The sequence below is a fragment of the Phascolarctos cinereus genome, unplaced genomic scaffold, assembly GCF_003287225.1.
Source record: "Phascolarctos cinereus isolate Bilbo 61053 unplaced genomic scaffold, phaCin_HiC Scaffold_5;HRSCAF=322, whole genome shotgun sequence".
Lineage (NCBI taxonomy): Eukaryota > Metazoa > Chordata > Mammalia > Diprotodontia > Phascolarctidae > Phascolarctos > Phascolarctos cinereus.
The window spans coordinates 346,794,338-346,818,087 of record NW_027555958.1 but is presented as its reverse complement, the minus strand read 5'-3'; the positions used below and the strand labels follow the sequence as shown (position 1 = coordinate 346,818,087).

The 23,750-nt window shown below is 35.4% G+C and overlaps 1 protein-coding gene across 1 annotated transcript in view; it reads left to right on the top strand.

Moving 5' to 3' along the window:
- The window catches only part of CEP170 (centrosomal protein 170), a 182,595-nt gene that overhangs the window by 84,144 nt on the left and 74,701 nt on the right, over positions 1-23,750 (top strand). The window contains 4 exon segments of the mRNA XM_078156262.1: positions 2,304-2,438; positions 11,407-11,886; positions 22,017-22,183; positions 22,370-22,666. Of these exon segments, the coding sequence (XP_078012388.1) occupies positions 2,304-2,438; positions 11,407-11,886; positions 22,017-22,183; positions 22,370-22,666 (1,079 nt within the window).

Below are 23,750 nucleotides of genomic sequence, written 5' to 3'. Positions count from 1 at the left end.
TTCAGCTTTAAAAAGTGGCAAGGAAGTTGGTTGCTTGTGCCAAAATTTTCCCATTTCTGTTTTTCATAAGTCATCATTCTTGGTGAAGCATTTCAGAGCATTGCTGTTCTCACTTTTACCAGGATGACCATTGCCTAGTTTCTCCTTATCAAGCCTTGACAGAGATTTTTACCTTTCTGATTTATTCCCTGTATGTACCTTCATCTATTTTTCATTCTCCCACCCCTGTTCTGTGTTTGTAGACTCTGAGGGGCAAGGATGGATTTCTTGTAAGGAATGAGGGTGTATATAGTCTTTTAATATTGCTTTGAGATGAATTGGCAGTTGACAGAATTTATAAGTGAGCAAGCTAGAAGTTAGGTATTTTGAAAAGCAGTTTTCCCTAGTTAAAAGTGCTTGATTGGGAGTTAAAAGACCTCTCAAATCCTACCTATGACATTTGTACAATCTGTGTGATGTTGGGCAAATCACATAATTTCCCAGGGCCTCTGTATCCTTAGCTTTAAAATAAGATTCACTTAGATAATTCCCAAGATTCTTTCCAGCTCTAAATACGTGAATCTAAAAAAACATTTGATAGAGAGAGATTATAGAAAAAAAAGAGCAAGGCAGCTTAGCTTAACAGATAGACATATCCTTTTTTAGAGTCAGGAAAACCTAGGTTTAATTCCTGTCTTTGATGTGTAATAATTGTGGGCTTAGCATTTTAGTACTCTAGGCAAGTTTTTAAGACTTTGCACAAAGAGTTGTTGATCTGCATTGATGGAAGGAATTTTCATGCCAGGAATCCTTTTATGGATGAAATTATAAAACTTGACAAAATAAAATAAACAAAAGAATTCTAGAATTAATTATAGAAAATTTCCTCCTAGCCTTGCCTTCCAATGTTACCTAGATCCTAGAATTGAAATATATGAAGGGTGTTAGCTAGAGACAATTGTACTTTGTTAAGCTAAATGATATAATCAATACCTTAAATGGTTTGCCTAAGTTCATTGATCACACAGGACCACATATTTAGAAATGGAAGGGATCTTAGAGATAATCTAGTTCATCCAGTTCCCTCAATTTGCACATGTGAAAATAGAGTGTTTTGTGAAATTTCCATTCCCAACTTTGTTGAGAGATATTCCTTTTAATACTTTTTATAGAAAGCTTATATCTTCTCATGTGAAGTGGAAACCATACCAAAATTATTTTTTCCTTTGTATTTTTTAAATTTCATTTTTATAGAAATCTTTCTAAAGGAAAGAACCTTTAATATATCTAGAATTTATCATTTTATTTGGTTGAGGATGTCTGCATTAATGGTATTATTCATATTTATTGATTCATATGACAAGCCATACTAAACCAGTTACAGTAACTGGTAAAAAGGAAATGTTGAAAAGGAAAATCTCTTTTAGTTAAAACTGAGGCTATTTGGAAGTTGTTTTATTGAAATAGTCAGTAAGCATTTATTAAATGTCTACTATGGGCCAGGATATGCTAAACCCTAGGATACAAAGAAAGGCAAAAAGCTGACAATCTAATGGGGGAGACAATATACAAACAACTATACACAATCTGTGTAGAAGATAAGTTGGAAATTATGAAGAAAAGGAATGTACTGGGTAACAAAGTATGAAGGGTGAGGGATTTAAGGTATAGAAAGACTAGAAATAAGGTATAGAAAAGACTGGGTAGTGGGGCATGTTATAAAAAACTTTAAATGCCAGAGGATTTTATGTTTAATCCTGGAGATGATTGGGAGCCACTGGAGTTTATTAAGTATGGGAGGTGACATGATCCCACCTACATTATCAGAAAATCATTTAGGTAGTGGGTAGAAGATGGGTTGGAGTACAGAGAGACCCATGTCAGGGAGATCAACCAGAAGTCTATTGCATTAGTCTGGGTGGTTAGAGGGGAGTTGCTTATTAAAACATTATCACCTTGATTCAGCTAAATTGGCAGGCTAAAGTCTTTTTGTTATAGCATCTCATCCATAAATAAGTCTCTTAAAAATGCTTGTAGGTTGTACTCAGATTAGCAGATGGTATTATTTAACTACATGCCAGTTTGAGAACAAAGATAACAGAATTTCCAAATATTTGACCATATTCATGTTAAATAAAATCTGTTCAAAATAGGAAGCTATTAAATTTTATAATACATTTTAACTACTAGATCATAACTTGATTCTGACTTCAATAAATAAAGCAACCAAGCACTTGTAGTGTTTTACAGTAGATTAGCTTTTGATTTTTTTTTTCTGTGTAGACAAAATAGTTCAATTTCTTTCCTTTGAAATATGTCTCTAGATCTTTCTGCTATGCCTCGTGGTACTCCTTTGTATGGGCAGCCATCTTGGTGGGGTGATGATGAAGCTGATGAAGAAAATGCTTTCAAACAAGATGGGAAACCTGAAGAAAAAATCAATGATACTGGAGCTTCAGGTAAAAGATGTCTGTTTGTGCCACGTCTTATGAATTAGGATATATCTTGTATGGTATTTAAAGTGTAGAAATGTAATAAAAAATGCTTCTGTAGTTCTATTTAAAATTCAAATTTCAGAGTGGTTTACTATAATTATCTTTTTTTGTTTTCTTATGATCTCATTTTAAGCTAGGGAATCAAAATTATTTTAAATGATCTATGCTCTGCAGCCATTTAAAAGTACAATTTTTAAAAAGGTGCATCGTACTGCAGTGCTGTAAAATTCAGGCATATCTGCAATTTGGATGTATTTTACAATCTGAACAGCCAGCTATTAAATAAGAATTTTAGAAACATGTAAAAGGTTTGCAGTGGTTAAAATATTGTATAATTGAGTCATATTTTAATCCTTTAAATATGACTGATTTTCATGTCACACTTACACTTAAAAATATTAGTTCATGATCCAGCCATTCTGGAGAACAATTTGGAATTGTGTCCAAAGGGCTATAAAACTGTGCATACCCTTTGATCCAGCAATACTGCTTGTAGGTCTATATCCCAAAGACATCCAGAAAAAGGGAAAAGGACCTATTTGTATAAAAATATTTATAGCAGCTCTTTTTATGGTAGCTAAGAATTGAAAATCACAGGGATGCCCCTCAATTGAGGAATGGCTAAACAAGCTGTGGTATAGGATTGTAATGGAATATTATTGTGTGTAATAAATGCTAAGTGGGATGATTTCAGAAAAACTTGAAAGATTTATGTGAACTGATGAATAGTGAAGCTAACAGAACCAGGAGAATGTTGTACACAGTAACAGCAATTTTGATCAATGAAGAACTGTGAAGAACCTAGGTATTCTAAGCAATACAGTGATCCAAGACAATCCCAAAGGACTAATGATGAAGCATACTATCTACCTCCAGAGAAAGAACTGATATTGTATGAATACAGACTGAAGCATGCTATTTTTCACTTTCTTTCATCTTTTTCTTTTATTTGAGTAGTCTTGTACAAATGACTAATATGGAAATGTTATACATAAAAAAGAGTATTAGTTCAATTTTCTTTGTAATGTTTCTTTGCTTAAAGAACTTTGTATTATTTTATTATTTTATTTTCAAACCTTTGTAGTGACACATGCATCTATTATCTTTGAGAAGTATTTAATATTAGTAATTTTCAATATAACTAAAGTTCTTTCCCATATAATGCCAAAATTTATTTTACTGTAACTACTTTAATGGAAATATTTCTAAAATGAATTATATACTTCCTGTTATCTTAAAGGGAGAATACTCAATTTTATTTTTTTCTTGATGATTCAGTCATAAAACCAGAAGACAAAAGAAAATTGCAGCTACATGGCTTTCCTTAGAGAAGCAAGAAAGGAGTTGGGGAAATTTATTGCCTCTTTCTCTAAAGAAATTGAGAAACACCATTTTGTGGGGGCATTGCTCATCTCAAGTCAAGTTAGCAAGCAATATTATGTGCCAGTCACGGTGCTAAATGGTGGACTACTGTGCTTATGATAAGCAGGCTTAGAAAGGCCACTGTGAACATAGTTGTTATTTATGCACTAACATCAGTTGTAGAAGGTGAAAGTATTAAGAAATCCTAAGAAGAATTTGGTAAAACTCTCCAAAATAATTAGCATATATTTTGATAATTCATCATCTGAATATAGGACAGCTAGGTGGCACAATGGATAGAGTGCTCACCCTGGAGTGGAAAGGACCTGAGTTCAAATCTGGCCTCGGGCATTTACTAGCTGTGTGACCCTGGGCAAGTCAGTTACCCTCTTTGCCTCAGTTCTTCATATGTAAAATAATCTGGAGAAGGAAATGGTGAATGATTCCAGTATCTTTGCCCAAGAAAGCTGCAAATGGGTTCACAGAGAGTCAGACAAGACTGAAATGACTCAACAAGAACAACATCTGAATATAAAAGTAGACATGGGGCTGAAGAGCAAAAATTATGTTGAAAAATAAGGTTCAGGAATAAAGATGCTAAAAGCTTGTAGACCTAAAACTCTTACCTACATATCATGAATACCTTCTTTGAGAAAAGAATCAGCATGTACTGGATATGCACAAAAACTGAGATTTATTATTCCCTAGTAGACTGAAACAACTCTACTAATGTGAAAATCTCTCCTAAATAATCTATCGTTACAGTAAAAACTACCGATTCATTTAAACCAAGCAACAAAATTAACACAAAATTTGTAAAATAAACATGAGAAAAACATATGGTATGCAATTACAATAACTGACCTATATAAACAAGGTATTTATTTCAAAAAAGGAAATGGAAGGAGGAAAGAACTTTGGTAGTTCTTGAGTACAAACTTATTTTAACCTATTATATTTAGCTAGCCCCCAGCCATACTTCACATCCAGTCTTCTTTCAGAAAATCTGGGCCAGGGGTGGGGAACCTGCAGACTCAAGGCCATATATGGCCCTCTAGGTCCTCAAGTGCAGCCCTTTGACTGAATCCAAACTTCACAGAACAAATTCCCTTAATAAAAGGATTTGTTCTGTAAAACCTGAACTCGGTCAAAAGGTTGCACCCAAGGACCTAGAAGACCACATGTAGCCTCAAATGGGTTCCCCAACCCTGATCTAGGCCCTCCTAGGCATCTTGCCATCTGCCATTTTGTGTGTACATCTTCTCTCAATACAACCTGACATCTTTTTCCAATCTTGCTCTGAATACAGTAATCAAGTCAGTACTAATCTTGCTACTGGAAAGGGTATGACAGTCAATTATACTATGGCTCCATTTACAGTGCTTTTGACTCTCCATTTTAAAACTCCCTTCCCTTTCCACCTCTATATGTGTTATTTCCCCCTTACTAAAATCCTTGATGTCATTTCTTACTTTTATGTTTGTTTCCTCAGCATCAGGCACAAATCCTGTCATATAGAGGTAATTAATGAATGCTTTTTCGTTCATTTATTTTAACTGTTTCCTGGAGAAATTTAACAGATATAATTCAGTAGCAGTAATGAGAACAAAAGTGCCTAGTCAACAAACAGTTCATCTTTTTGTCAGACAAAGAGATAGCGGTCAAGGACAGCAGTGTAGATTATAAACTTGTTTGTAAAATCTTACAATACAAGATGATGGAAGAGTAGAAGGAAAACAGTTTTAAAGAAAGTTTAATAAGAAATTACGCTAAACAGTGTCATCACATAGACATCTAAGGATGAAACTGGAAGGACAATGAAAAATGGAAAAGATTTGTAAAGAGTTTTTTAAACTCTTTTCACCACTGAGGATACTGGAGTCTCCAAATTTTTATATTCTATAATCACAGTCCCAGATGAGCTGCTGGAAGAGGAGGTGGATATTGGACTGAGGGGAAAAAAGATACAAAAGCCACTGAACAAGACCAGAGGTACATACTAGAGGTGATACAATTTTTAGTTCATTGAAGTATTAATTCTCTAGTTAACTACCTCTCTTACATAGCCTTGAAAGGTAGTGAAACATTTTAGACCATATTACAAAAAAAGATGACCTAGAGAATATCAGTAGTTATCTGCCTATATGCCCATTTTCTCGATCTCCACAAAAAGAATATGCAAATAATCTTCAAATTGTCAAAGGCATCTTTGTTGAATATGTAATAAGGGAATAGCATCTAGGAGTTGAAAGCATTATTCCACAATAAATCACATTTTTACAATTGTATCGTAGACTGTAAGGTACAGAAAATACAAGAACCCACTTATTGTTCATTGACTGTGAAAACCTTTTGCCTTGCTCAAGAAAACAATACTTTAAAGACTTCTTTCCAACAAGGAGTTACCCACACATATGTCAGAATTATTAAAAAAAAAATCCTCAAGAGATAGAACAACAGAGAAAACTTTGTGGTAGTCACTGGTTATTAATATCAAGGCTTAAGAGAGAGATAAATGTTCACCAAAGGGGTTCACTGCTAGCATATTGGAGATTAGTCAAGTACTAAAAAAGGGATTTCCATATACTGGTGCCGAGGCCCTTCAGATGCTCTTTTCTGTAGATGACATTGTGCTATTTGCTTCAGGCCTCAGAATATGGCAGAATTCCCAAGATCCATAATCACTCCAAAAACTTTTGGATTGTCTACCAGAAAAAGTAGGTAAAAATGTCAGTTGTCTAGGTTGGTGTACAGTGAAGAAAAACTATGGAGATAACTATGCATATTTTGGATAGACGACAAATGCAGAGTGAACTGAGACCTGAAATACAGAATGAAGAATTGTTTGGAGTGCTTTTGTGAGATTGCTCTTTTCTGTTATTGAATCTAAGCTTCTTCCTGAAACAAAAGTCCATATTTTTAAATTCAGCGCTCTTTTCATTATACTACATTATCTTCTAGGACACAGGTATTCTGGAATATAGTAGCATCTGTTACATTCGCTGATATTTATGTAGTATTTCAAAGTTTTCAGAGGGAATCAGAAGGGAGCAACTAGGAACTGAAAACAATATTTCATGGTGGATCACATTTTTACAATTATACATTAGACCTTAAAGGTACAGAAAATACAAGAACCTTCCAACATTCATTCTTTTAATGCTCATAGCACTGTGAGATAAGTGCTATCGGTATTATTATCTTCATTTAACAGTGGAGGAAACTGAGGCTCAGATTAAGTGACTTTCTCATGGTCATATAAACTAAAAAGTTTAAAAACCAGGAATCAAATCCAATCTTCCTGACTCCAGGTTCTGCACCCTGTCTACCATTTCACACTGCCTCTCAGCAAATGATTTCAGTTATATAGCAGTTTGAGGTTTTCAAAGCATTTTACATAAATGGCAAAGGGACTAGATTTGAAAGTCTCAATACCTGGTTTCTAGCTCCAGCCCAATCACTTAATTATTTAAGACTTTGGTTGACTCATTTAACTTCTCTAAACTTTAACTTCTTCATCTGTAAAATGAGAACAATAATCTTTGTACTGCCTAGTTCACAGAGTTGTTTTCAGAATCAAATAAGAATATATTTTAAATATTTTATAACTATAGAGAGATTTAGAGATAGATGAGTATAGAGATAGGGCTTGGACCTGTTATTTCATTAGTATAGGGAATTCCCAGATGAGGAAACTCCCTCTAACAATGTAGGTCAGTACCTTCTCTGCAACTTACAGTCTTAGAGAATTTGAATTATTGTTATCATTATTATCTACAATACCCAGTGCGGTGCTTTTGTATCATATGCTTAAACTTTGTAACATCTGTTTTAGCTATTTTCTGTGTTTTGGGAAACTCCTAGATAAGTGGCTTTTAAATAAATGATATTATATATTAAACTGGTGTTCATGGTCCTTTGAAGAAAGGTGATAGTGAGAGGGATTAGTTTGAGGTTAGACAACCTTCGAAAAGTTTGTTAAAGAGAGCTAAAGCACTTACTGGTATCTTCTAACCATCCCTCTCAGAAACAAGAAGACCTGAAGAGAAGCCAGCACCCTGATTTTTACAAGTCAGTGTTTGACTTCATGAAGCAGGCCGTGGTCGGTCAATAAGCGATTATTAAGTGCTTACTGTGTGCCAGACACTATACTAAGTGCTGGACATACAAAGAAGGGCAAAAAATAATCCTTGCCTTCAAGGAGCATACATAGTAATGATAGTGGTGATTGCACTGTATAGAAACCCTTAAATGTTTGTTGGCTAAGTGAATGAATAAATGCGTGAATATTGAAGATTGGCCTATATCTCAAATCTGATGAGTCTAGGTTTTCGACACCAGAGCTAATTCATTTATGCTGATGCCTGTCACTTAGTGCAGTGAACCTTAGCAAGGAGAGGGAGAGACTGATTCTTTTACCGTTTGGGTGAGCTAGACATTGTTGAGCATTGTGGAAGAGCCAATCTCTATCCTCCTTTCTCAAGTTTTACTCCCCTGACCTTTCCAGCTCCAGAACAAATTTATAGTCCTATAAATGGTAATGGCAAAATTATTTTCGTACTGAAAATTTGTTTTTCATATGTTTTCAGAGGAAAAATGTAATGTAAATATAATATTAGTTCTAAAACCATGCTTATACCATTATAAATTGTGGTTCATTAGTAGTTGAGTCAAATCCCATTTGATTCTAGTTTAGTATTAAGTACAATTTATTTTATGTAATTCTTTATATACTGGTATTTTGTGTATGGTTGTGTGTATGTGTGGGGGGGTGTATAATAAATTTCTAATAAGAATATTTAGATTACTTAGGATAGGTATACCCTGACTAAAGATATAAGGGGGTTTGACCTTGGAGCCAGTTACTGCAATAATCATAGATAGGTAAATACATAGGCAAATATCTGGTCCAAATTCTGGCTGAGGGAAAAAAGTTTTTAAAGGAATTACAACTTAAGGCAAATTCCATATTCCCCCAACTCTTTTGTAGCAAGCTAAGAGAGACAAGACAAATGCAAGTGAATCAGGGTGGTTTATGGTTTTTGGACAAACTGTATTGAAGTTAGAATATTAGTAATTCAGTCAGCAAAGAGTTTTTGAGCATGTACTATGTTCCAGCCACTGTGGATACAAAGAAAAGGGGGAAAAACCCCTGTCTTCATGGGACATATATTCTAAAGAATATGTCCTATTTTCAAATCAATAGACTATATTAATTTAACTTAGCTAAGAGTATAACACATGTAAGAAATTCCATAAATATTTATTAAATATATAAATAAATTAGTGAAATTTGCCTTTGAGAGTAGAATTTAATAAGCCTGGTGGTATCTGGTCTGTATCTTCATTTCTTTGGTCTGTATCTTCATTCATATAAAAATTCTTTCCATGTTATAGAAACTCCCTCTACAGATGCATTTCAGCAATTCATTTGTATATTATGGTATTAACTAGTTGTCTAGAATACTAAAAGGTTAAATGACATGCCTGTGGTCTATAATATGTGTCAAAAGCAAGACTATGCCATGCTGCCTCTGTTTTTTGGCTTTTATCCTTAGTGAAAAATGTAATTGCCGGTGAAATGTTTGTTCAGTATTTCAGATAGTCAATTTTTTTACCATTTGTTTAAAAAAATTCTAATTTTTAAAAACCACTATACCCAGCAAATGTCCCCTGACTTAGAATCTGATGTTCTAGATCTAGAACCTCAGCTGGTAAATTATAATTAGTGTTTTTACATTGAGGATACTAGACAATTTTAAATTGGTCATATATCTTCTTCGCAATAATATGGAAATTTGCTTTTTCCTATCTTAGAACTTTTAAACATTCTTTCATTATCAGTTACTCGAACAAGTAAGTAAGCTTATTTTTAATGGCTGTTAGATTTTTTTTTTTACTTTCCATTTGGAATGTTTTTTTTTTAATCTGGCAAATCTTCTTTCTTGGAAATAAACCTTGATTTCTTCTGTAATCTTTAAAATTGTTCACATCAAAAGCTCTAATTTATTGCTTAGATATTTATCTTTTGAATGTTTTTTCTGAAGAAATAAATGTAAACACTTACCATCGTCAAGAATAGAATGCTTCAAAAGCTAACTCAGAAGAAAAAAGTTTTCTTATTTTATATTGAACAGTAGAATTGAATGGAATCATAGATTTTGAACTGGAAGTGACCTGAGAGGTCATCCAGTCTAACACTTTCTTTTTTTAAAGACGAGGAAACCTGGAGAGGTTATATAACTTATCCAAGGTCACAGAGGTTGTAAGTGGCAGAGCCAGAATTGGAACCCAGTGTTCTGATTGTAAATCTAGCTTCTTTCCACTATACCACATAGCTCCCCTGGGTGAAAAATGACTGAAAACATTTAGTCTTCATTCATTGCCTTTTCTTTCCAAGTTCTTCTGCTTCCTTCTGGGAAGGGGAAGGGAGAAGGGAGAAGAAGGGGAGAATAAGAAGATACATATTGTTGAATAAAGAAACACTTAATTTTGTTCTGAATTTTGCATGCTTGCCTTTAAAAGGAGGTATTAAAATTAAATTAAATTTTAGAGTACAAAATACAGTCTTTCATATTCTCTACAAATCTGAACCATTTTAGTTTCCATAGCAATAGTGAAGTGGTATTAACAAGTTTATTCATTCTTTATATTACTGCCTGTTAGTAGAGCTAATTTTAAAATTCAGCTTTACTCTGAAATGGTTGATATCCATGCATACATATTCTGCTTTATGGAAATATGACTTAATTTTCTTGTGGAGAAATCATTGGGCAGAATTTTCTATTTTTACTATACTTCTTTCACACCAGTGCTTTGATTTTTGAGCTACAGGCAAATGAGTACACATATTATACTTGATTAAATGTCTTAAAGTGTTGGGTTTTTTTGATCAGTCTTCTTGAAAATACTAAACTCATGCCTCAGTAATTAAGTTTCATATGTCATTACCAAAGTAATGATAAGGAAGAATAGCAAGTGCCATAATTACTTTTAAAACATCTTTTATATATCTTTTGTTCTTTGAAATTCCACTGGATTTTGTATTTACTTGTGCATATAAATATTTCACAAAGATCTCTTCTACTCTTAGAAAATCCATTCTTTTTTATACTATGCCAAAAGCGAAATTACTAAGCAACATTTTCCAACTGGAATGAAAACTCCAATTCTATTCCATTGTAATTTGATGAATTCTAGTTCAGAGTTGAAAAAAGCGTAAGATTAACAGTGAAATGCCCATTCTTTGCCTGTTTTTCTTACTTTCATTATCTTATGCTTCTTACTTAAATTTGGATATACTCTTTACCTAAAACTGGATATAGTGTAGGTTTTGATAAATTTGTAAGTAAACATTCACCCAGTTTGGTATGCTTACAGACAAGTTGCATCTTTCTTCAATATTGTTCCCTCTCCAGTATGAATAACACTTCCTGAGTTCATATGCTTAGACCTTCTATTCAGTTTCCTTGTCTTTTGAGTTTAGGGGTAAGTGTTCTTTACCAGGATTCCCTGTAAATTCTCCTGAAATTCCCCAGTATTTTGAATTTTCTTTTATTTTTCTTATTAGGGTGCAGCATAAATGTCAAGCAAGTTGAGGAGCAGTCTGCAACTGCAAATGAAGAAATGCTTTATCCTTTCTGTAGGGAACCAAGTTATTTTGAAATCCCTACAAAAGAATTCCAGCAACCATCACAAATAACAGAGAGCACTATTCATGAAATTCCAACAAAAGACATACAAAGCTGCCATGCAGCAGGTGCAGGGCATGCTTCATTTACCATTGAATTTGATGATAATGCTCCAGGCAAAGTAACTATTAGAGACCATGTAACCAAATTTACTCCTGATCAGCGTCATAAGTCGAAGAAGTCCTCTCCTTCAGGAGCACAAGACCTTCCTGGGATTCAGACTGGAATGATGGCACCAGAAAATAAAGTTGCTGACTGGCTGGCGCAGAACAACCCTCCTCGAATGATTTGGGAAGGGACAGAGGAGGACTCCAAAAGTATTAAAAGTGATGTTCCAGTTTACTTGAAACGGTTGAAAGGTAAAGTTAATTGATCATTTCAGTTCTTATTTTGTGATAAAGAAAATTAAATGATCTTGCAGTAAGCATGCTGTGTATTGTTGTGTGACTTATTATATGGTACATTAAGATGTTCATTTAATTTTATTTAGCATATGAAAAGCAAGCAACAGTCATCATCCAGCTTTATACTGTTAATAATGTGCCTTCATTTACTTTTTTCCTTACTTTCCTTTCTGTTTTCCTCATTATTATTATTATTATTATTATTTTGGAGGGTAGGAAAAGTGGGGGAGATCTGGTCCTATAACTTCATTGGTATATCCTGGGAAGCAAACTCTTTTCACTAAGTCAGATCAGTGCCTGTTCTACAATTTAGAGTGTTAGGACGTTGCTGGAGGGAAATGAGAAGTTAATTTACATGTCCAGGGTTAAACATCATTAAGAGCCAGAAATGGGACTTGAACCCAGATCTTAAGATTCTGAGAGCACTTTCTCCACTATTCCATGCTGCCCATTTTCTTATGAAAGCCAAATTAGTGGTATTAGTTGACTTTTATGTCATTAAATATACTTGTTTATCTCTCATCAGAAGCAAAATATTTTAGCACATATTACAGAAACAAAATTATACATAATATTAAGTTGAAATGATGGAAATGGTTTAAGCAGAATTAAGTGGTACTGTGATACTTTTATTTAAATGCCTATGTCTAGACTTTGAATGAGATTTTAAATCATTTGGATACAGAACAAGAATTTTCACATTTATAAAAATGACAGTACTATTTAATGTTATTTTCAAATGGATATTGTTAGAGATCAGTTATATATGGAAATATAAATACTGTATATTACCTATTTTTAACATTAAATTCTTGAGCAAAGAGTCATATATTAGAATGTTTGTGAGATGCTCCTCATGTTTTATAAGTGTAATAATTAGTCAAAGGTAGGTATATTTTTACATCAGAAATACGGCATAAATCAGCCATGTTATCTAATTGATTATTTCTTAGTTTTGCTACTTTAACTTTTACAAAGTAAGAACTATTTAGGATTAACTACAGATTTTTACTACTCTGATTTTTATTTTTAAAATCATCTTCAAGTATCTTGAATATTATTGGAAAATAATGTTAATCTTATAATACATTGTATTTATCCTACTATATTTCAGTGTTCATAATGAACTATAATTTGACTTTCACTATCAGGTAAGATTAAACAGGACTGTAAATATTGTCAGTTGGAGTTCTGCCAATTTGATGGAAGAATGGGAGCCTGTCATATCTTTTTTTTTTTTTTGCATAAGACTGGCTCACTTCAAAGTCAAGTCAGCAAACATTTATTAAGCATCTTCTATTTGCAAGGTGCTATGCTCAGCACTGAGGATACAAAGAAGGGCAAAATTGGATTCAGATATTTATCAAGTACCTACTTAAGTGTGGAGCACCACGCTAGGTGCTAAAAGAGATACAACATTTAGAGAATTGGTTACTGACCTCACCTAGTAACCAGGACATGATACATAAACAAACAACTAATTTAGTACTTGATAAGTGCATAAAAGAAGAACAAAGAATATGTTATATGAGGTCAGAGTAGGAAAAAGATCATAAGTATATGGAGTGCTTCATGACTTTGTCATTCAGATCTGTGTATTATTATAAGATGATTTAATTCCCTTTTAATTTATCTTGCTCAGTCTTCAGTGGCATGACCATTGACATGACATTCGTATTTTTGAGGCATAATTAAAATACAGAAACACTGAAATAAAGTTCATAATCATGACTTTGATCCATCAAGAAAGGGCTAATTATGTTTAGCATCTAGTTTTTGCTGTGGCATCATAGTATGGTTATATTTTATACGTGGACATGCTTTTTCAAGCATAACCAAATACAAGCAATGATATCAGTTATAAAGTTTCATATTCTTCCTTGTATGGTTGTGCTGGTAGATTTTGTTTGATTTCTGTTTTCCATTCTAGAGTTTTGGTTCTTAAGTGTTTACCACATGCCAGGATGTGCTAGATGCTGGGAATACAAAGACAAAAAATGAAACAAACTCTCCCCAAAGGGAGTTAACATTGTATCAAGAAAGACAATATATAAGTATATACATAATAATAGAAAGTAGTCAGGGAAGGGGTAAGTACTAGCAGGCAAAGGTCTCTGAAGAGGCTTCATGCATAAGATAATTCTTGAGCTGAGTCTTGAAGGAAGTTAGAGATCCCATGAGATGGGAAATATCTAGGACTTACCCCTGAGGAAAGCCAAAGCAAAGGCATGGAGATGATGGAGTGTGATGGGAGGGGAACTGAGAGAGGAGGCCAGTGAGAGTGCAGGAGGGGAATGATGAATAATGAGGCTAGAAAGATCAGAAGGGTGTGAAGGGTTTTAAAAGTTAAAACAGAGGAAATTATTTTATCCAGGAGGCAATAGGCATCCTTGCCAGAGCTCATTGAGTGGAGTAATACCTTGGTTAGAATTCTAGCTTTGATGTTTGACACTCTGGACTTTGAATTCAGAGTTTATATCAGTGGGACCTTGGTTTTGAGAGATTTGGTACAGCAGAAAGAACATTGGCTCTGGAGTCACAGAACCTGGATTAAAAGCCTACTTCTGAAACTTTTTCTCTTTGTAACCTTGGACAGGTCACTTACCTGCTCAGTTCTCCTCCCCTGCCCCCCCCTCTTCGTTTTCTACAACTGTAAGGTGAGAGGTTGTACAACCTTTGTGGACCCAGAGTTAGGAACTCAGTGACTAGAAGAGTGGTGGAGCATTCAACAGAAATAGAAAAGTTTGGTAGAATATAGGGTTTAGGAGGAAAGATACTTAGTTTTGTTTTGGACCTATTAGTTTTTAGCTGTCCCTGGAACATAAAGTTTGAAATGTCCATTTGGCAGATGGTCATGTGGGAAGAGAGCTTAGGAAAGAGACTGACTCTCAGTTTATAGATCTGGATATCGTCTACATACAAATGACAATTACATATTTGGAAGCTAATGAGAACACCAAGAGAAGGGAGTGTAGAGTGAGAAGAGAAGGGGATCTAGGACAGAGCTTTAGGGTATACTCTTAGGTAGGAGGTATGGTGTTGATAGAGATCCAACCAGAGACTTGATATGGAGCAGTCACATAGGAGGAAAACCTTGAGAGAGTATCCAGAGGGAGAGGATATTAACTTAACAGTATCATTAATCATCTGAAGTATTTTTACTTTTTGGTTTCACATTACTTTTTGAGTAGTCACTCTATTGAAGATTTCATGTTTGCTTCATAGTCATCACCCCTCCTTTGGAGAGGTGACTTTTAGAAACATTGGAAAGACTTTTACATATCATTATTTCCCTCTTTTATTCTGCTGCCATTGATTTTCTTTGCCTTTCCATCTGTGATTTCTTATTGCTATTTCTCTTTCTTTCTTTACCCTTTCTTTTCCTGAGTTGTTTTACTCCTCCTATGTACCATCTCTTTCACCTCTTTTTATAGCTGCTAAGTGTTGTCAGTAGCCAGTTTTTCAGAGATCTGAGGAATTGAGGCTAACTCCTTAAAATCCAGTCCTCTACAGAGAATTCTGTTCTCTGTGGGCCTTCCAGATTTGCTTCTGAGGTTTTCATCATTAAAAATGTTATATCATACCTAAATTAGTCAGCCTAGGGTGTTTGTAGTACTAAGGTATTTGGGGAACAATTTCAGTTCTGGAAATTATGGACTAGATTCACAATTTTCACCAAAAGAGACTGTTGCCAGAGTGGAGAACCTGCAGCCTCAAGGCCACGTGTGACCTTCTAGGTCCTTGGGTACAGCCTTTTAACCAAGTCTGAGTTTTACAGAACACATCCTTTTATTAAGGTATCTGTGCTGTGAAGTTTGGATTCAGTCAAAAGGCCACACTTGAAGACCTAGAGGGCCACATGCGGCCTCAAGGCTGCAGGTTCCTCACCTCTGATTTAAGCTGTGATTTGCTGCAAAGTTCTACATGTATCCAAAATATCTTTTAACTTCACTATAATTTCACACTTAAGCATGGTAGTATTAGATTGTTATTTTTATTCTTTTTGGCATGTAATTCAGATTTAGCTTATGGGCATGCTGAATCAGTGAAAGGTCAAATAACATGCATAAAGTTTCACATCACATCAGTAACAAAATAGGGAAGTATGAGTTAGTTGATAGTGACTATTATTAACCATGATGTTTTAGACCGCTGTTAAAATATCTACTTGATGTTCCAAGAAATCAGATACATTCTGACGACACTCTACAAAGTGGACAGAGACAGATCCTGGAATTGATTTTTCCTAGTGCAGTGCCGTGTGCCCAGAGTGTTCTCAGGCACATGTTTATATAGCATAGGAAAAGATGTAGTTCGTAATCTCCTTCCTTGTAGGAAGTTAGACCTTTTACCAAAAGGATATTCCTAGAATAACAGAGCATAGAGAGTTGAAAGGACTTAGTGAAGGCTTACAAAAAGTTTTTAAAAATCAGGGATGTGCTTAGACACTTGAAATATGCATTCAGTAAATGTCAGTTGATAGTAGTGCTATGTATAACTCTCAATCTTATATAATTGTTTTTATTTTCAGTTGAGAAATCAACTCAGATTCAGAATTATTATGTGATACATATAAATGTTATAGTGGTTTCTCTTTATATGAGAAAATAAGGATGTAAATGAATGTGAAAACCAGTTAAACATATTTCATAGAATTACAGGATCTCAGGAGTCAAAACAGACTTGAGTCCACAGCTGCACAAGAAATCCCCAGTGCAGTGTAATTGACAGGTGGGCAGCCAATCTTTGCCTGAAGAATTTTACTGAGGAGAAATCCACCACCTCTTAAAGCAACCCATTCTCATTTTGAACATGTTTAGCTATCAGGAAGTTTTTCTTTACATCAAGCCTGACTTTAACTCCATATTATTTATAACCATTGCTTCTAGTTCTCCTGTCTGGGGCCCAGTCTAGTGTTTCTTCCACATAATAACCCTGCAAATGGTGGAAAGGGCTGTCATCAAAAAAATAGAAAGCGAAGTATATATCTAATATGCCAGACACTCAGGATACAAAGGAGCTTATAGTGTATCCAAGGAAGACAACATGTATGTTTGCATGCATGAATGTATATAGAGAAACAAACTATATTGAAAATTGATACACAATGATTTTTAAGGATGGACAGCTAGGTGGCCCAGTGAATAGAGGGCTGGTCCTGGAGTCAGGAAGACTTGTCTTTCTGAGTTCAAATGCATCCTCAGACACTTACTAGCTGTGTGACCCTGGGAAAGTCACTGAACCCTGTTTGCCTCAGTTCCCTTATCTGTAAAATGAGCTGGAGAAAGAAATGACAAACCATTCTAGTATCTTTGCCAAGAAAACCCCACGAAGTCAACAAAGGGGTCACGAAGATTGTGACATGACTGAAACAACTGAACAACAACAGTTTTTAAGGAAAAGAACCAGCAATTGGCAAGATCAGTACAGGCTTTATGTAGAAGGCATTGTATGAATCGAGCATTAAAGAAAACCAAGAATTCTAAGACATAGAGGCAGGGAGGGAGTGAATTCCAGGCCTTGGGGCCATCACTGCAAAAGCACATAGATGGGAGATGAAGTGTCATTTTTGAAGAATGGTAAAAGGATCAGTTGGCTAGACCATAATGTGCATGAAAAGAAGTATCATGCAATAATGATATAAAGAGTGATTGAGGTTAGGTTGTAAGCAAAGATCCTAGATAAAGTATCAGGGAGCCATTGATTTATTGAATTGAGGAGTAACATGGTTAGATCTGAGTGGGGCATGGTGGTGGTCCAGGCAAGAGATCATAAGGACCTGAAATGAAGCATTGATGTGGGGGGAGGGGAGGGAGGGAGGTGACAGACATGAGGAATGTACTGGTGCCAAGATTTGTCAACTAATTGGGCATGTATTATGAGTGAAAGGGAAGAGATGATGCCAAAGTTATAAACTTGGTTGACTGGGAAAATGGTGGTGCTTTCAGCAGAAAGAAAGAAGTTTGGTAGAATGGATGATTTAGAGGGAAAGATAATTCAGTTTTGGAGATATTGAGTTATTGATATGGAACTTAAGCTCAGGAGAGAGACTGAGACTGGATATTTATATCTGAAAGATATCAGCATAAAGATGATTATTAAGCTCTTGGGGGCTAATGAAACCTCTGAGAGATGGTGTAGGGAGAAGAGGGACTACAAGAGAGCCTTGAAATATGCCCACAGTTAGGGTCCTGGTGTTTTGGCAAACAAGACTAAGGACAAGCACATGAAAACAGAGACTATCTGCAGGGGTAGGGTGGTGACTATTGTACACTGTGGCAGAGAGGACAAGGAAAATAAGGACTGAGAACAGGCCATTAGATTTGACAATTAAATCAGTGGTTACTTTTGACAGATCAGTTCTAATTGAGTGATGAAGTCACAAATCATAATAGCAAAGGGCTGAAAAATAAGTGAGAAGATGGGAAGTGAAGGCAGCAAGTATGTGTTGCCTTTTCTAGGATTTTAGCTGAGAAAAGGAAAGAGTTGAAGGCAACAAATCTGTATCCAGGGGTGAGGAACTTGCAGCCTTGAGTCCACATGTGGCCCTGTAGGTCCTCAAGTGTGGCCCTTTGACTGAATCCAAACTTCACAGAACACATCCCTTTAATAAAAGAATTTGTTCTGTAAAACTTGGGCTCAGTCAAAAGGCTGCACCCGAGGACCTAGAAGGCCACATGTGGCCTCCAGGCCACAGGTTCTCCACCTCTGTATCTGCGTGAAGAAGAAAGGGAATGGGATCAGACAAGGAATTAGCCTTGAACAGAATAAGAGACGCGTCATCAGAGACTGGAATAAAGGGAAAGACAAGAGGAAATTATGTCAAGGGATTGTGAGATCGTGTTCTTTTCGTGAGTCTTCTTTATGACATTTCCCCCCCCAAATTCCTTTAGTTCTCATATTTTATGATCTTGAGAGCTTTTGCCATCCTGGTTACCCGACTTTGGATGCTCTCTAGCTTATATATGTTTATAAACATACTCCTGCTTCTCCAACCCCCTGACCCCACCAACCTTAAAAAAAAATTCACATGACCAGACCATCATCATTACATTTAATTTACACTTCATATCCCTTTTTGGCTAAACTCCTTGAGAAAGCTGTCTACAGTCAATTCCCCCACTCTTTTTGTTTAGGCATTCGGTCTCATTATTCACCTGAAACTTCTGTCTCCAAAGTTACCAGTGATCTCTTAATTTGTCAAACCTAATAGCCTTTTTTCAGTCCTCATCCTAATTAACTACTTTGAAGCCTTTGACATTATCTATTACCCTCTTCTCCTTGATACTCTCTTCTCTCTAGGTTTTTGCAACACTGCTCTTAACCTGATTGATTCCCCTCCTGCCTGTCTGACCCCTCTAGTCTTATTTGCAGGCTCTTCATAGACCTAGTCTAGATTATATCCACTAACTATAGGTATCTTCCTAAGGTCTGTCCATGGCACTTTTCTTCCTCTTTGCCATTTCACTTGGTGATCTCATCAGCTTCTATGGATTCATTTACTGTGCAGTTATCACATTAATTTATCCAGCCCTGACCTCTCTCCTGAGGTCTACTCTCATCTCCAGCTACCTGCTGGGCATCTTGAACTGCTGTCCCATAGACATCTTAAGCTTACCACATCCCAGTACCTACACTCACATGCATGCATGCACATACATCTCCCCTCATTCCATCACCATTCTACCAGTCATCTAGGCCTACAGTCTCAATATCATCTTTGATTCCTTACATTTACTCCGCATATCCATTCTGTTGTAGAATCCTGTAATTCCTACCTTCAAACATCTCTTAGACATGTCCTCTTCTCTCCACTCTCACAGCCAGCGTGCAGACTCTCATCATCTCACTTAGGGCCTGTCACAGTAACATTCTGGGCAGTCTCTGTGAATTAAGGTTTTTTCTGTTCTCTTCCATCTTCCACTCAATTGCCAAAGTGTTCTTTTTAAAGTGTAGGCCTTACTATGTCTTCCCCTACCCAATAAACTCCTTTGGCTGCCTGTAACTTCCAAGGTCAAAGAGGAAGTCTTAGTTTTGGCTTTTAAAGCTCTCTCTACCTTTCCAGTCTTCTTCCTCTTTTTTCTCTTCCACAAACTCTAGAACTCAGTGATGTTGGCTTTCTTGTCATTCTTCATGCATACTCATCTCCCTACTCTGTTCATCATTTCTCAAATCTCTTTCCTTCTCCTGCCTCTTAATTTACCTTGCTTCAAGTCTCAGTTCAGATCCCCCCAATACATAAGAGGTTTTTGTCAGTCTTCCCCAGTCTCCTCCGCACCTCCATGCTCCCACTAGTGCCTTTATTTTGAGATTACTCCTTACTTACACTGTATGTAACTTTTATACAACAATAGAATGTGAACTCCTTGAAGTGTTTTTCCTGTCTTTATATCCTGAATACTTACACAGTTCCTGGCACCTAGAGAGAACTTAATAAATGGCTGTTGACTTACTATAACTTTCCTTTAAAATGTGGTGCTCAAAATTGAACTTTTTGGATGTGGTTTTGCTATGGTTGATATATCTTAATCTTGCACGGTATATTTCTCTTAATTCAACCCTAGATTACTTTTACTCTGTGAGCTAAAATTTGTTGTGGAGTTTTCTACAAATTAGTTTCCAAACTTTCAGGAAGTATAAAAGTAACCAGGAATGGGTTGGTAAATGTTTAACAACTGACTCTCCAGGGTGGAAAATGTACACACGATATACTTTTAAGTTTAATCTGCATTAGTAACATTTTTTCCATCACTTTTTAAAATCTAGACGATCAACCAAACAATAAATCAAGCCCTGATTTATACTGTTTGCTGATTTCTGAAGTGTAAATATTCACATTGAAAGTTCGTTCTTTGGAGCTGGCTCTAGCACACCACTGAAAATAAACTTTTAAATACATTCCATTGAATTGCTGCCTTTTCATTTTGTAATTTATCATTACTTGCTATAGTTTGTAAAGACAATAATAATGTTGATAATAATAGCTAGCATGTTTATAGTATTACGGTGTTTTCAAATCACGTTATGTGTGTTATCTTATGTTATCATTTGATCCTTGTAACAACCCTGTAAATCCTCATTTTATAGGCGCAGAAACTGAGGTCAAGAGATTATGATTTGTTGAGTGTCATATAATTAATGTCTAAGAGAGGATTTGAATTCAAGCATTCCAGATTCCTAATCTAACACTCCACTATGTCACTTAGCTTCCTTTTCTTTTTTTTTTTTTAATTTCCTTTGCTAGGCAGTGGGGCTAAGTGACTTGCCCAGGGTCACACGGCTAGTAAGTGTCAAGTGTCTGAGGCCAGATTTGAACTCAGGTCCTTCTGATTCCAGGGCAAGTGCTCTATCCACTGCACTACCTAGCTGCCCCTGCTTCCTATTATTAATAGAAAATACTTTGATGTCTAATTGTATATGGCTCTAGACAATACCCAAAGTTCTCCATATTTGTTGTTCAGTAGATATGCAATAATGTTGCATACAATACAGTTATAATGCTTAACTTTAGCTTTAGCTAGTTAATGCAAAACAGATTTTTAAAAATAACATGAAAGTCCTATTGTTATCATAAGGTATTTGTCAGAGCATCATTTCTGTGTCATCACCAAGTTTTTTCTTTCAGTTCTCCTTAGGACTATCAGGATCAGATTTCTGAATGTTTAAATAGGTTCAATATTTAAGCAGAGAGGGGTGCTTGTTTACTATAGTTGTAAATACAAAATAATACAGATATGGTACTGGGTTTTTATTTTTGTTTTGTTTTTTAGTAAATCATGATTAAGGATTTACAGTGTTGAAATTTAGGTGAAAGTAAATAATTTGTATTGACTTATTCCTGATGTATTTATAAAATACTTTATTGTTTGGCTAATGGAAACTAGAATATCATAAGTATTAAGTTTGAGGGAAACTTAATAGTTTAATAAAAACTTAACAGCAGAGCCTATTATTGAAGGGAACGTGGAGACCTTGCATAAAATCAGAGGAAAAAAACAAGACTTCTGTGTCTGTTTTGTGTTGTGTACGTGTGATTTTTTTGTTTCCATCTCAGCATCATGATGTGTTTTTCTTTGTGTCAATAGGGAATAAACATGATGATGGCACACAGAGTGATTCAGAAAATGCTGGAGCACACAGGCATTGTAGCAAGCGAGCAGTTCTTGAGGAACATTTAAGGCGTCACCACTCAGAACAGAAAAGGCTACATCAGAAGGCCCAGTCTACAGAAAAACATCAAGAACAAGTTGTTGTAAGTCAAACTGCTTTTATGATTGAGTTCTTTGATGAAGACAATCCCAGAAAAAGACGGTCATATTCCTTCACTCAAAGTGCAGGAGTCTTGTGTCAGGAAACTCCTTATTCAACACCACATACAAAACTTGAGAAAGCAAAACCTACATCAGCAGATGCCAAAGTGGTTTCTTTTTCTTTACAGACTAGCTCTGTGCGCCACAGAGCAGCAGGGCATGGTGTTCCACATGGAAAACTATTAAAACAGAAATCAGAAGAGCCATCAGTGTCATTGCCCTTCCTACAGACGACATTGTTGAGAAGTTCAGGCAGTCTTGGGCATAGACCAAGCCAAGAGATGGATAAAAAGTTAAAAATTCAGCCTGCTTCTGCTGCTTCTGAAAAGGACAATGATGACGACCAAAGTGACAAGGGCACCTACACCATTGAACTGGAAAATCCCAATAGTGAAGAAGTAGAAGCTCGGAAAATGATTGACAAGGTACGCAACTGAAAATATGTAAATGAATTTTTTTAATTGTAGATTTTGGAATTACTGAAGTTAAATTAAGACAAAGTATTCACATTGTAGACTGCAGTATTGGTGCTTTATGTCCTGACAAACAGCTACAAAACTTGACGATGATTCTAGATTGAATTCTGATTTAGTTATACTTGTGAAGTTCTAGTAGCCTGAGTTTTCATATGTAAAATTATTTATTTAAGGTTAAATTATTGGAGCCTACGGTTGAACAGTGATGTAAATTGTGCTATTAGCCCCTGGGGCTAATAGTAATAATAGGGGATGCTAGTTTTATAAATACAGGAAACTCAGCCAATGATTTTTAAACATAAATTTATGCTTTCTGTTTTCAGCTGCTTTTTCTAGATCTTATTTTGTTTCTTTCCACTTACTGATGATGCTTTATGAGTTACAAAAAATCAATGATAATAATAATAATAATATCATCTAGCATATCTGTAGCACTTTAAGATTTGCAAAACATTTTACATATATTATCTCATTTGATCCTCACAAACCTATGAAATCTCTACTATTATTATACTTATTTAAAGGATGAGGAAACTGAAATTGAGAGAGATTAAAAGACTTGCTCAGGGTTACACAACCAGTTAAGTGTCTGAGGCAGGATATGAACCCAGATCTTCTTCACCACAAGTCTAGTACTCTATGCACTATGCCACCTAGCTACTTCTTTTGGCTAATTTTTTTTTTCAGGAACTCTAAGTACAGCTATAGAGGCTTCATAATTACTCATCGACTTCTTAGAATTACTTTTAAATGTTACTAATCTAGCCAAAGTACTTCCATTTTCTTTGTTCATTTCTTCTTTAATGTCTTGTATAAAGTTTAAAGAGAATGCAACAATCCTCTACTTATTGCTGTAATAGGAGGCTGAATTTAATACTAGGTCATCTTGAGCTGTTGATTTCATTATGAAGGGAATGTGAAGACACAAATGTTATCATGGAAATTGTTTATAGGACTGGAAAATGAGTCATGGTAGTCTAGGAGTTCTTTAAGGGGCAAATTATTATTTTCCTTCCAATTTATTTTGAGAAAA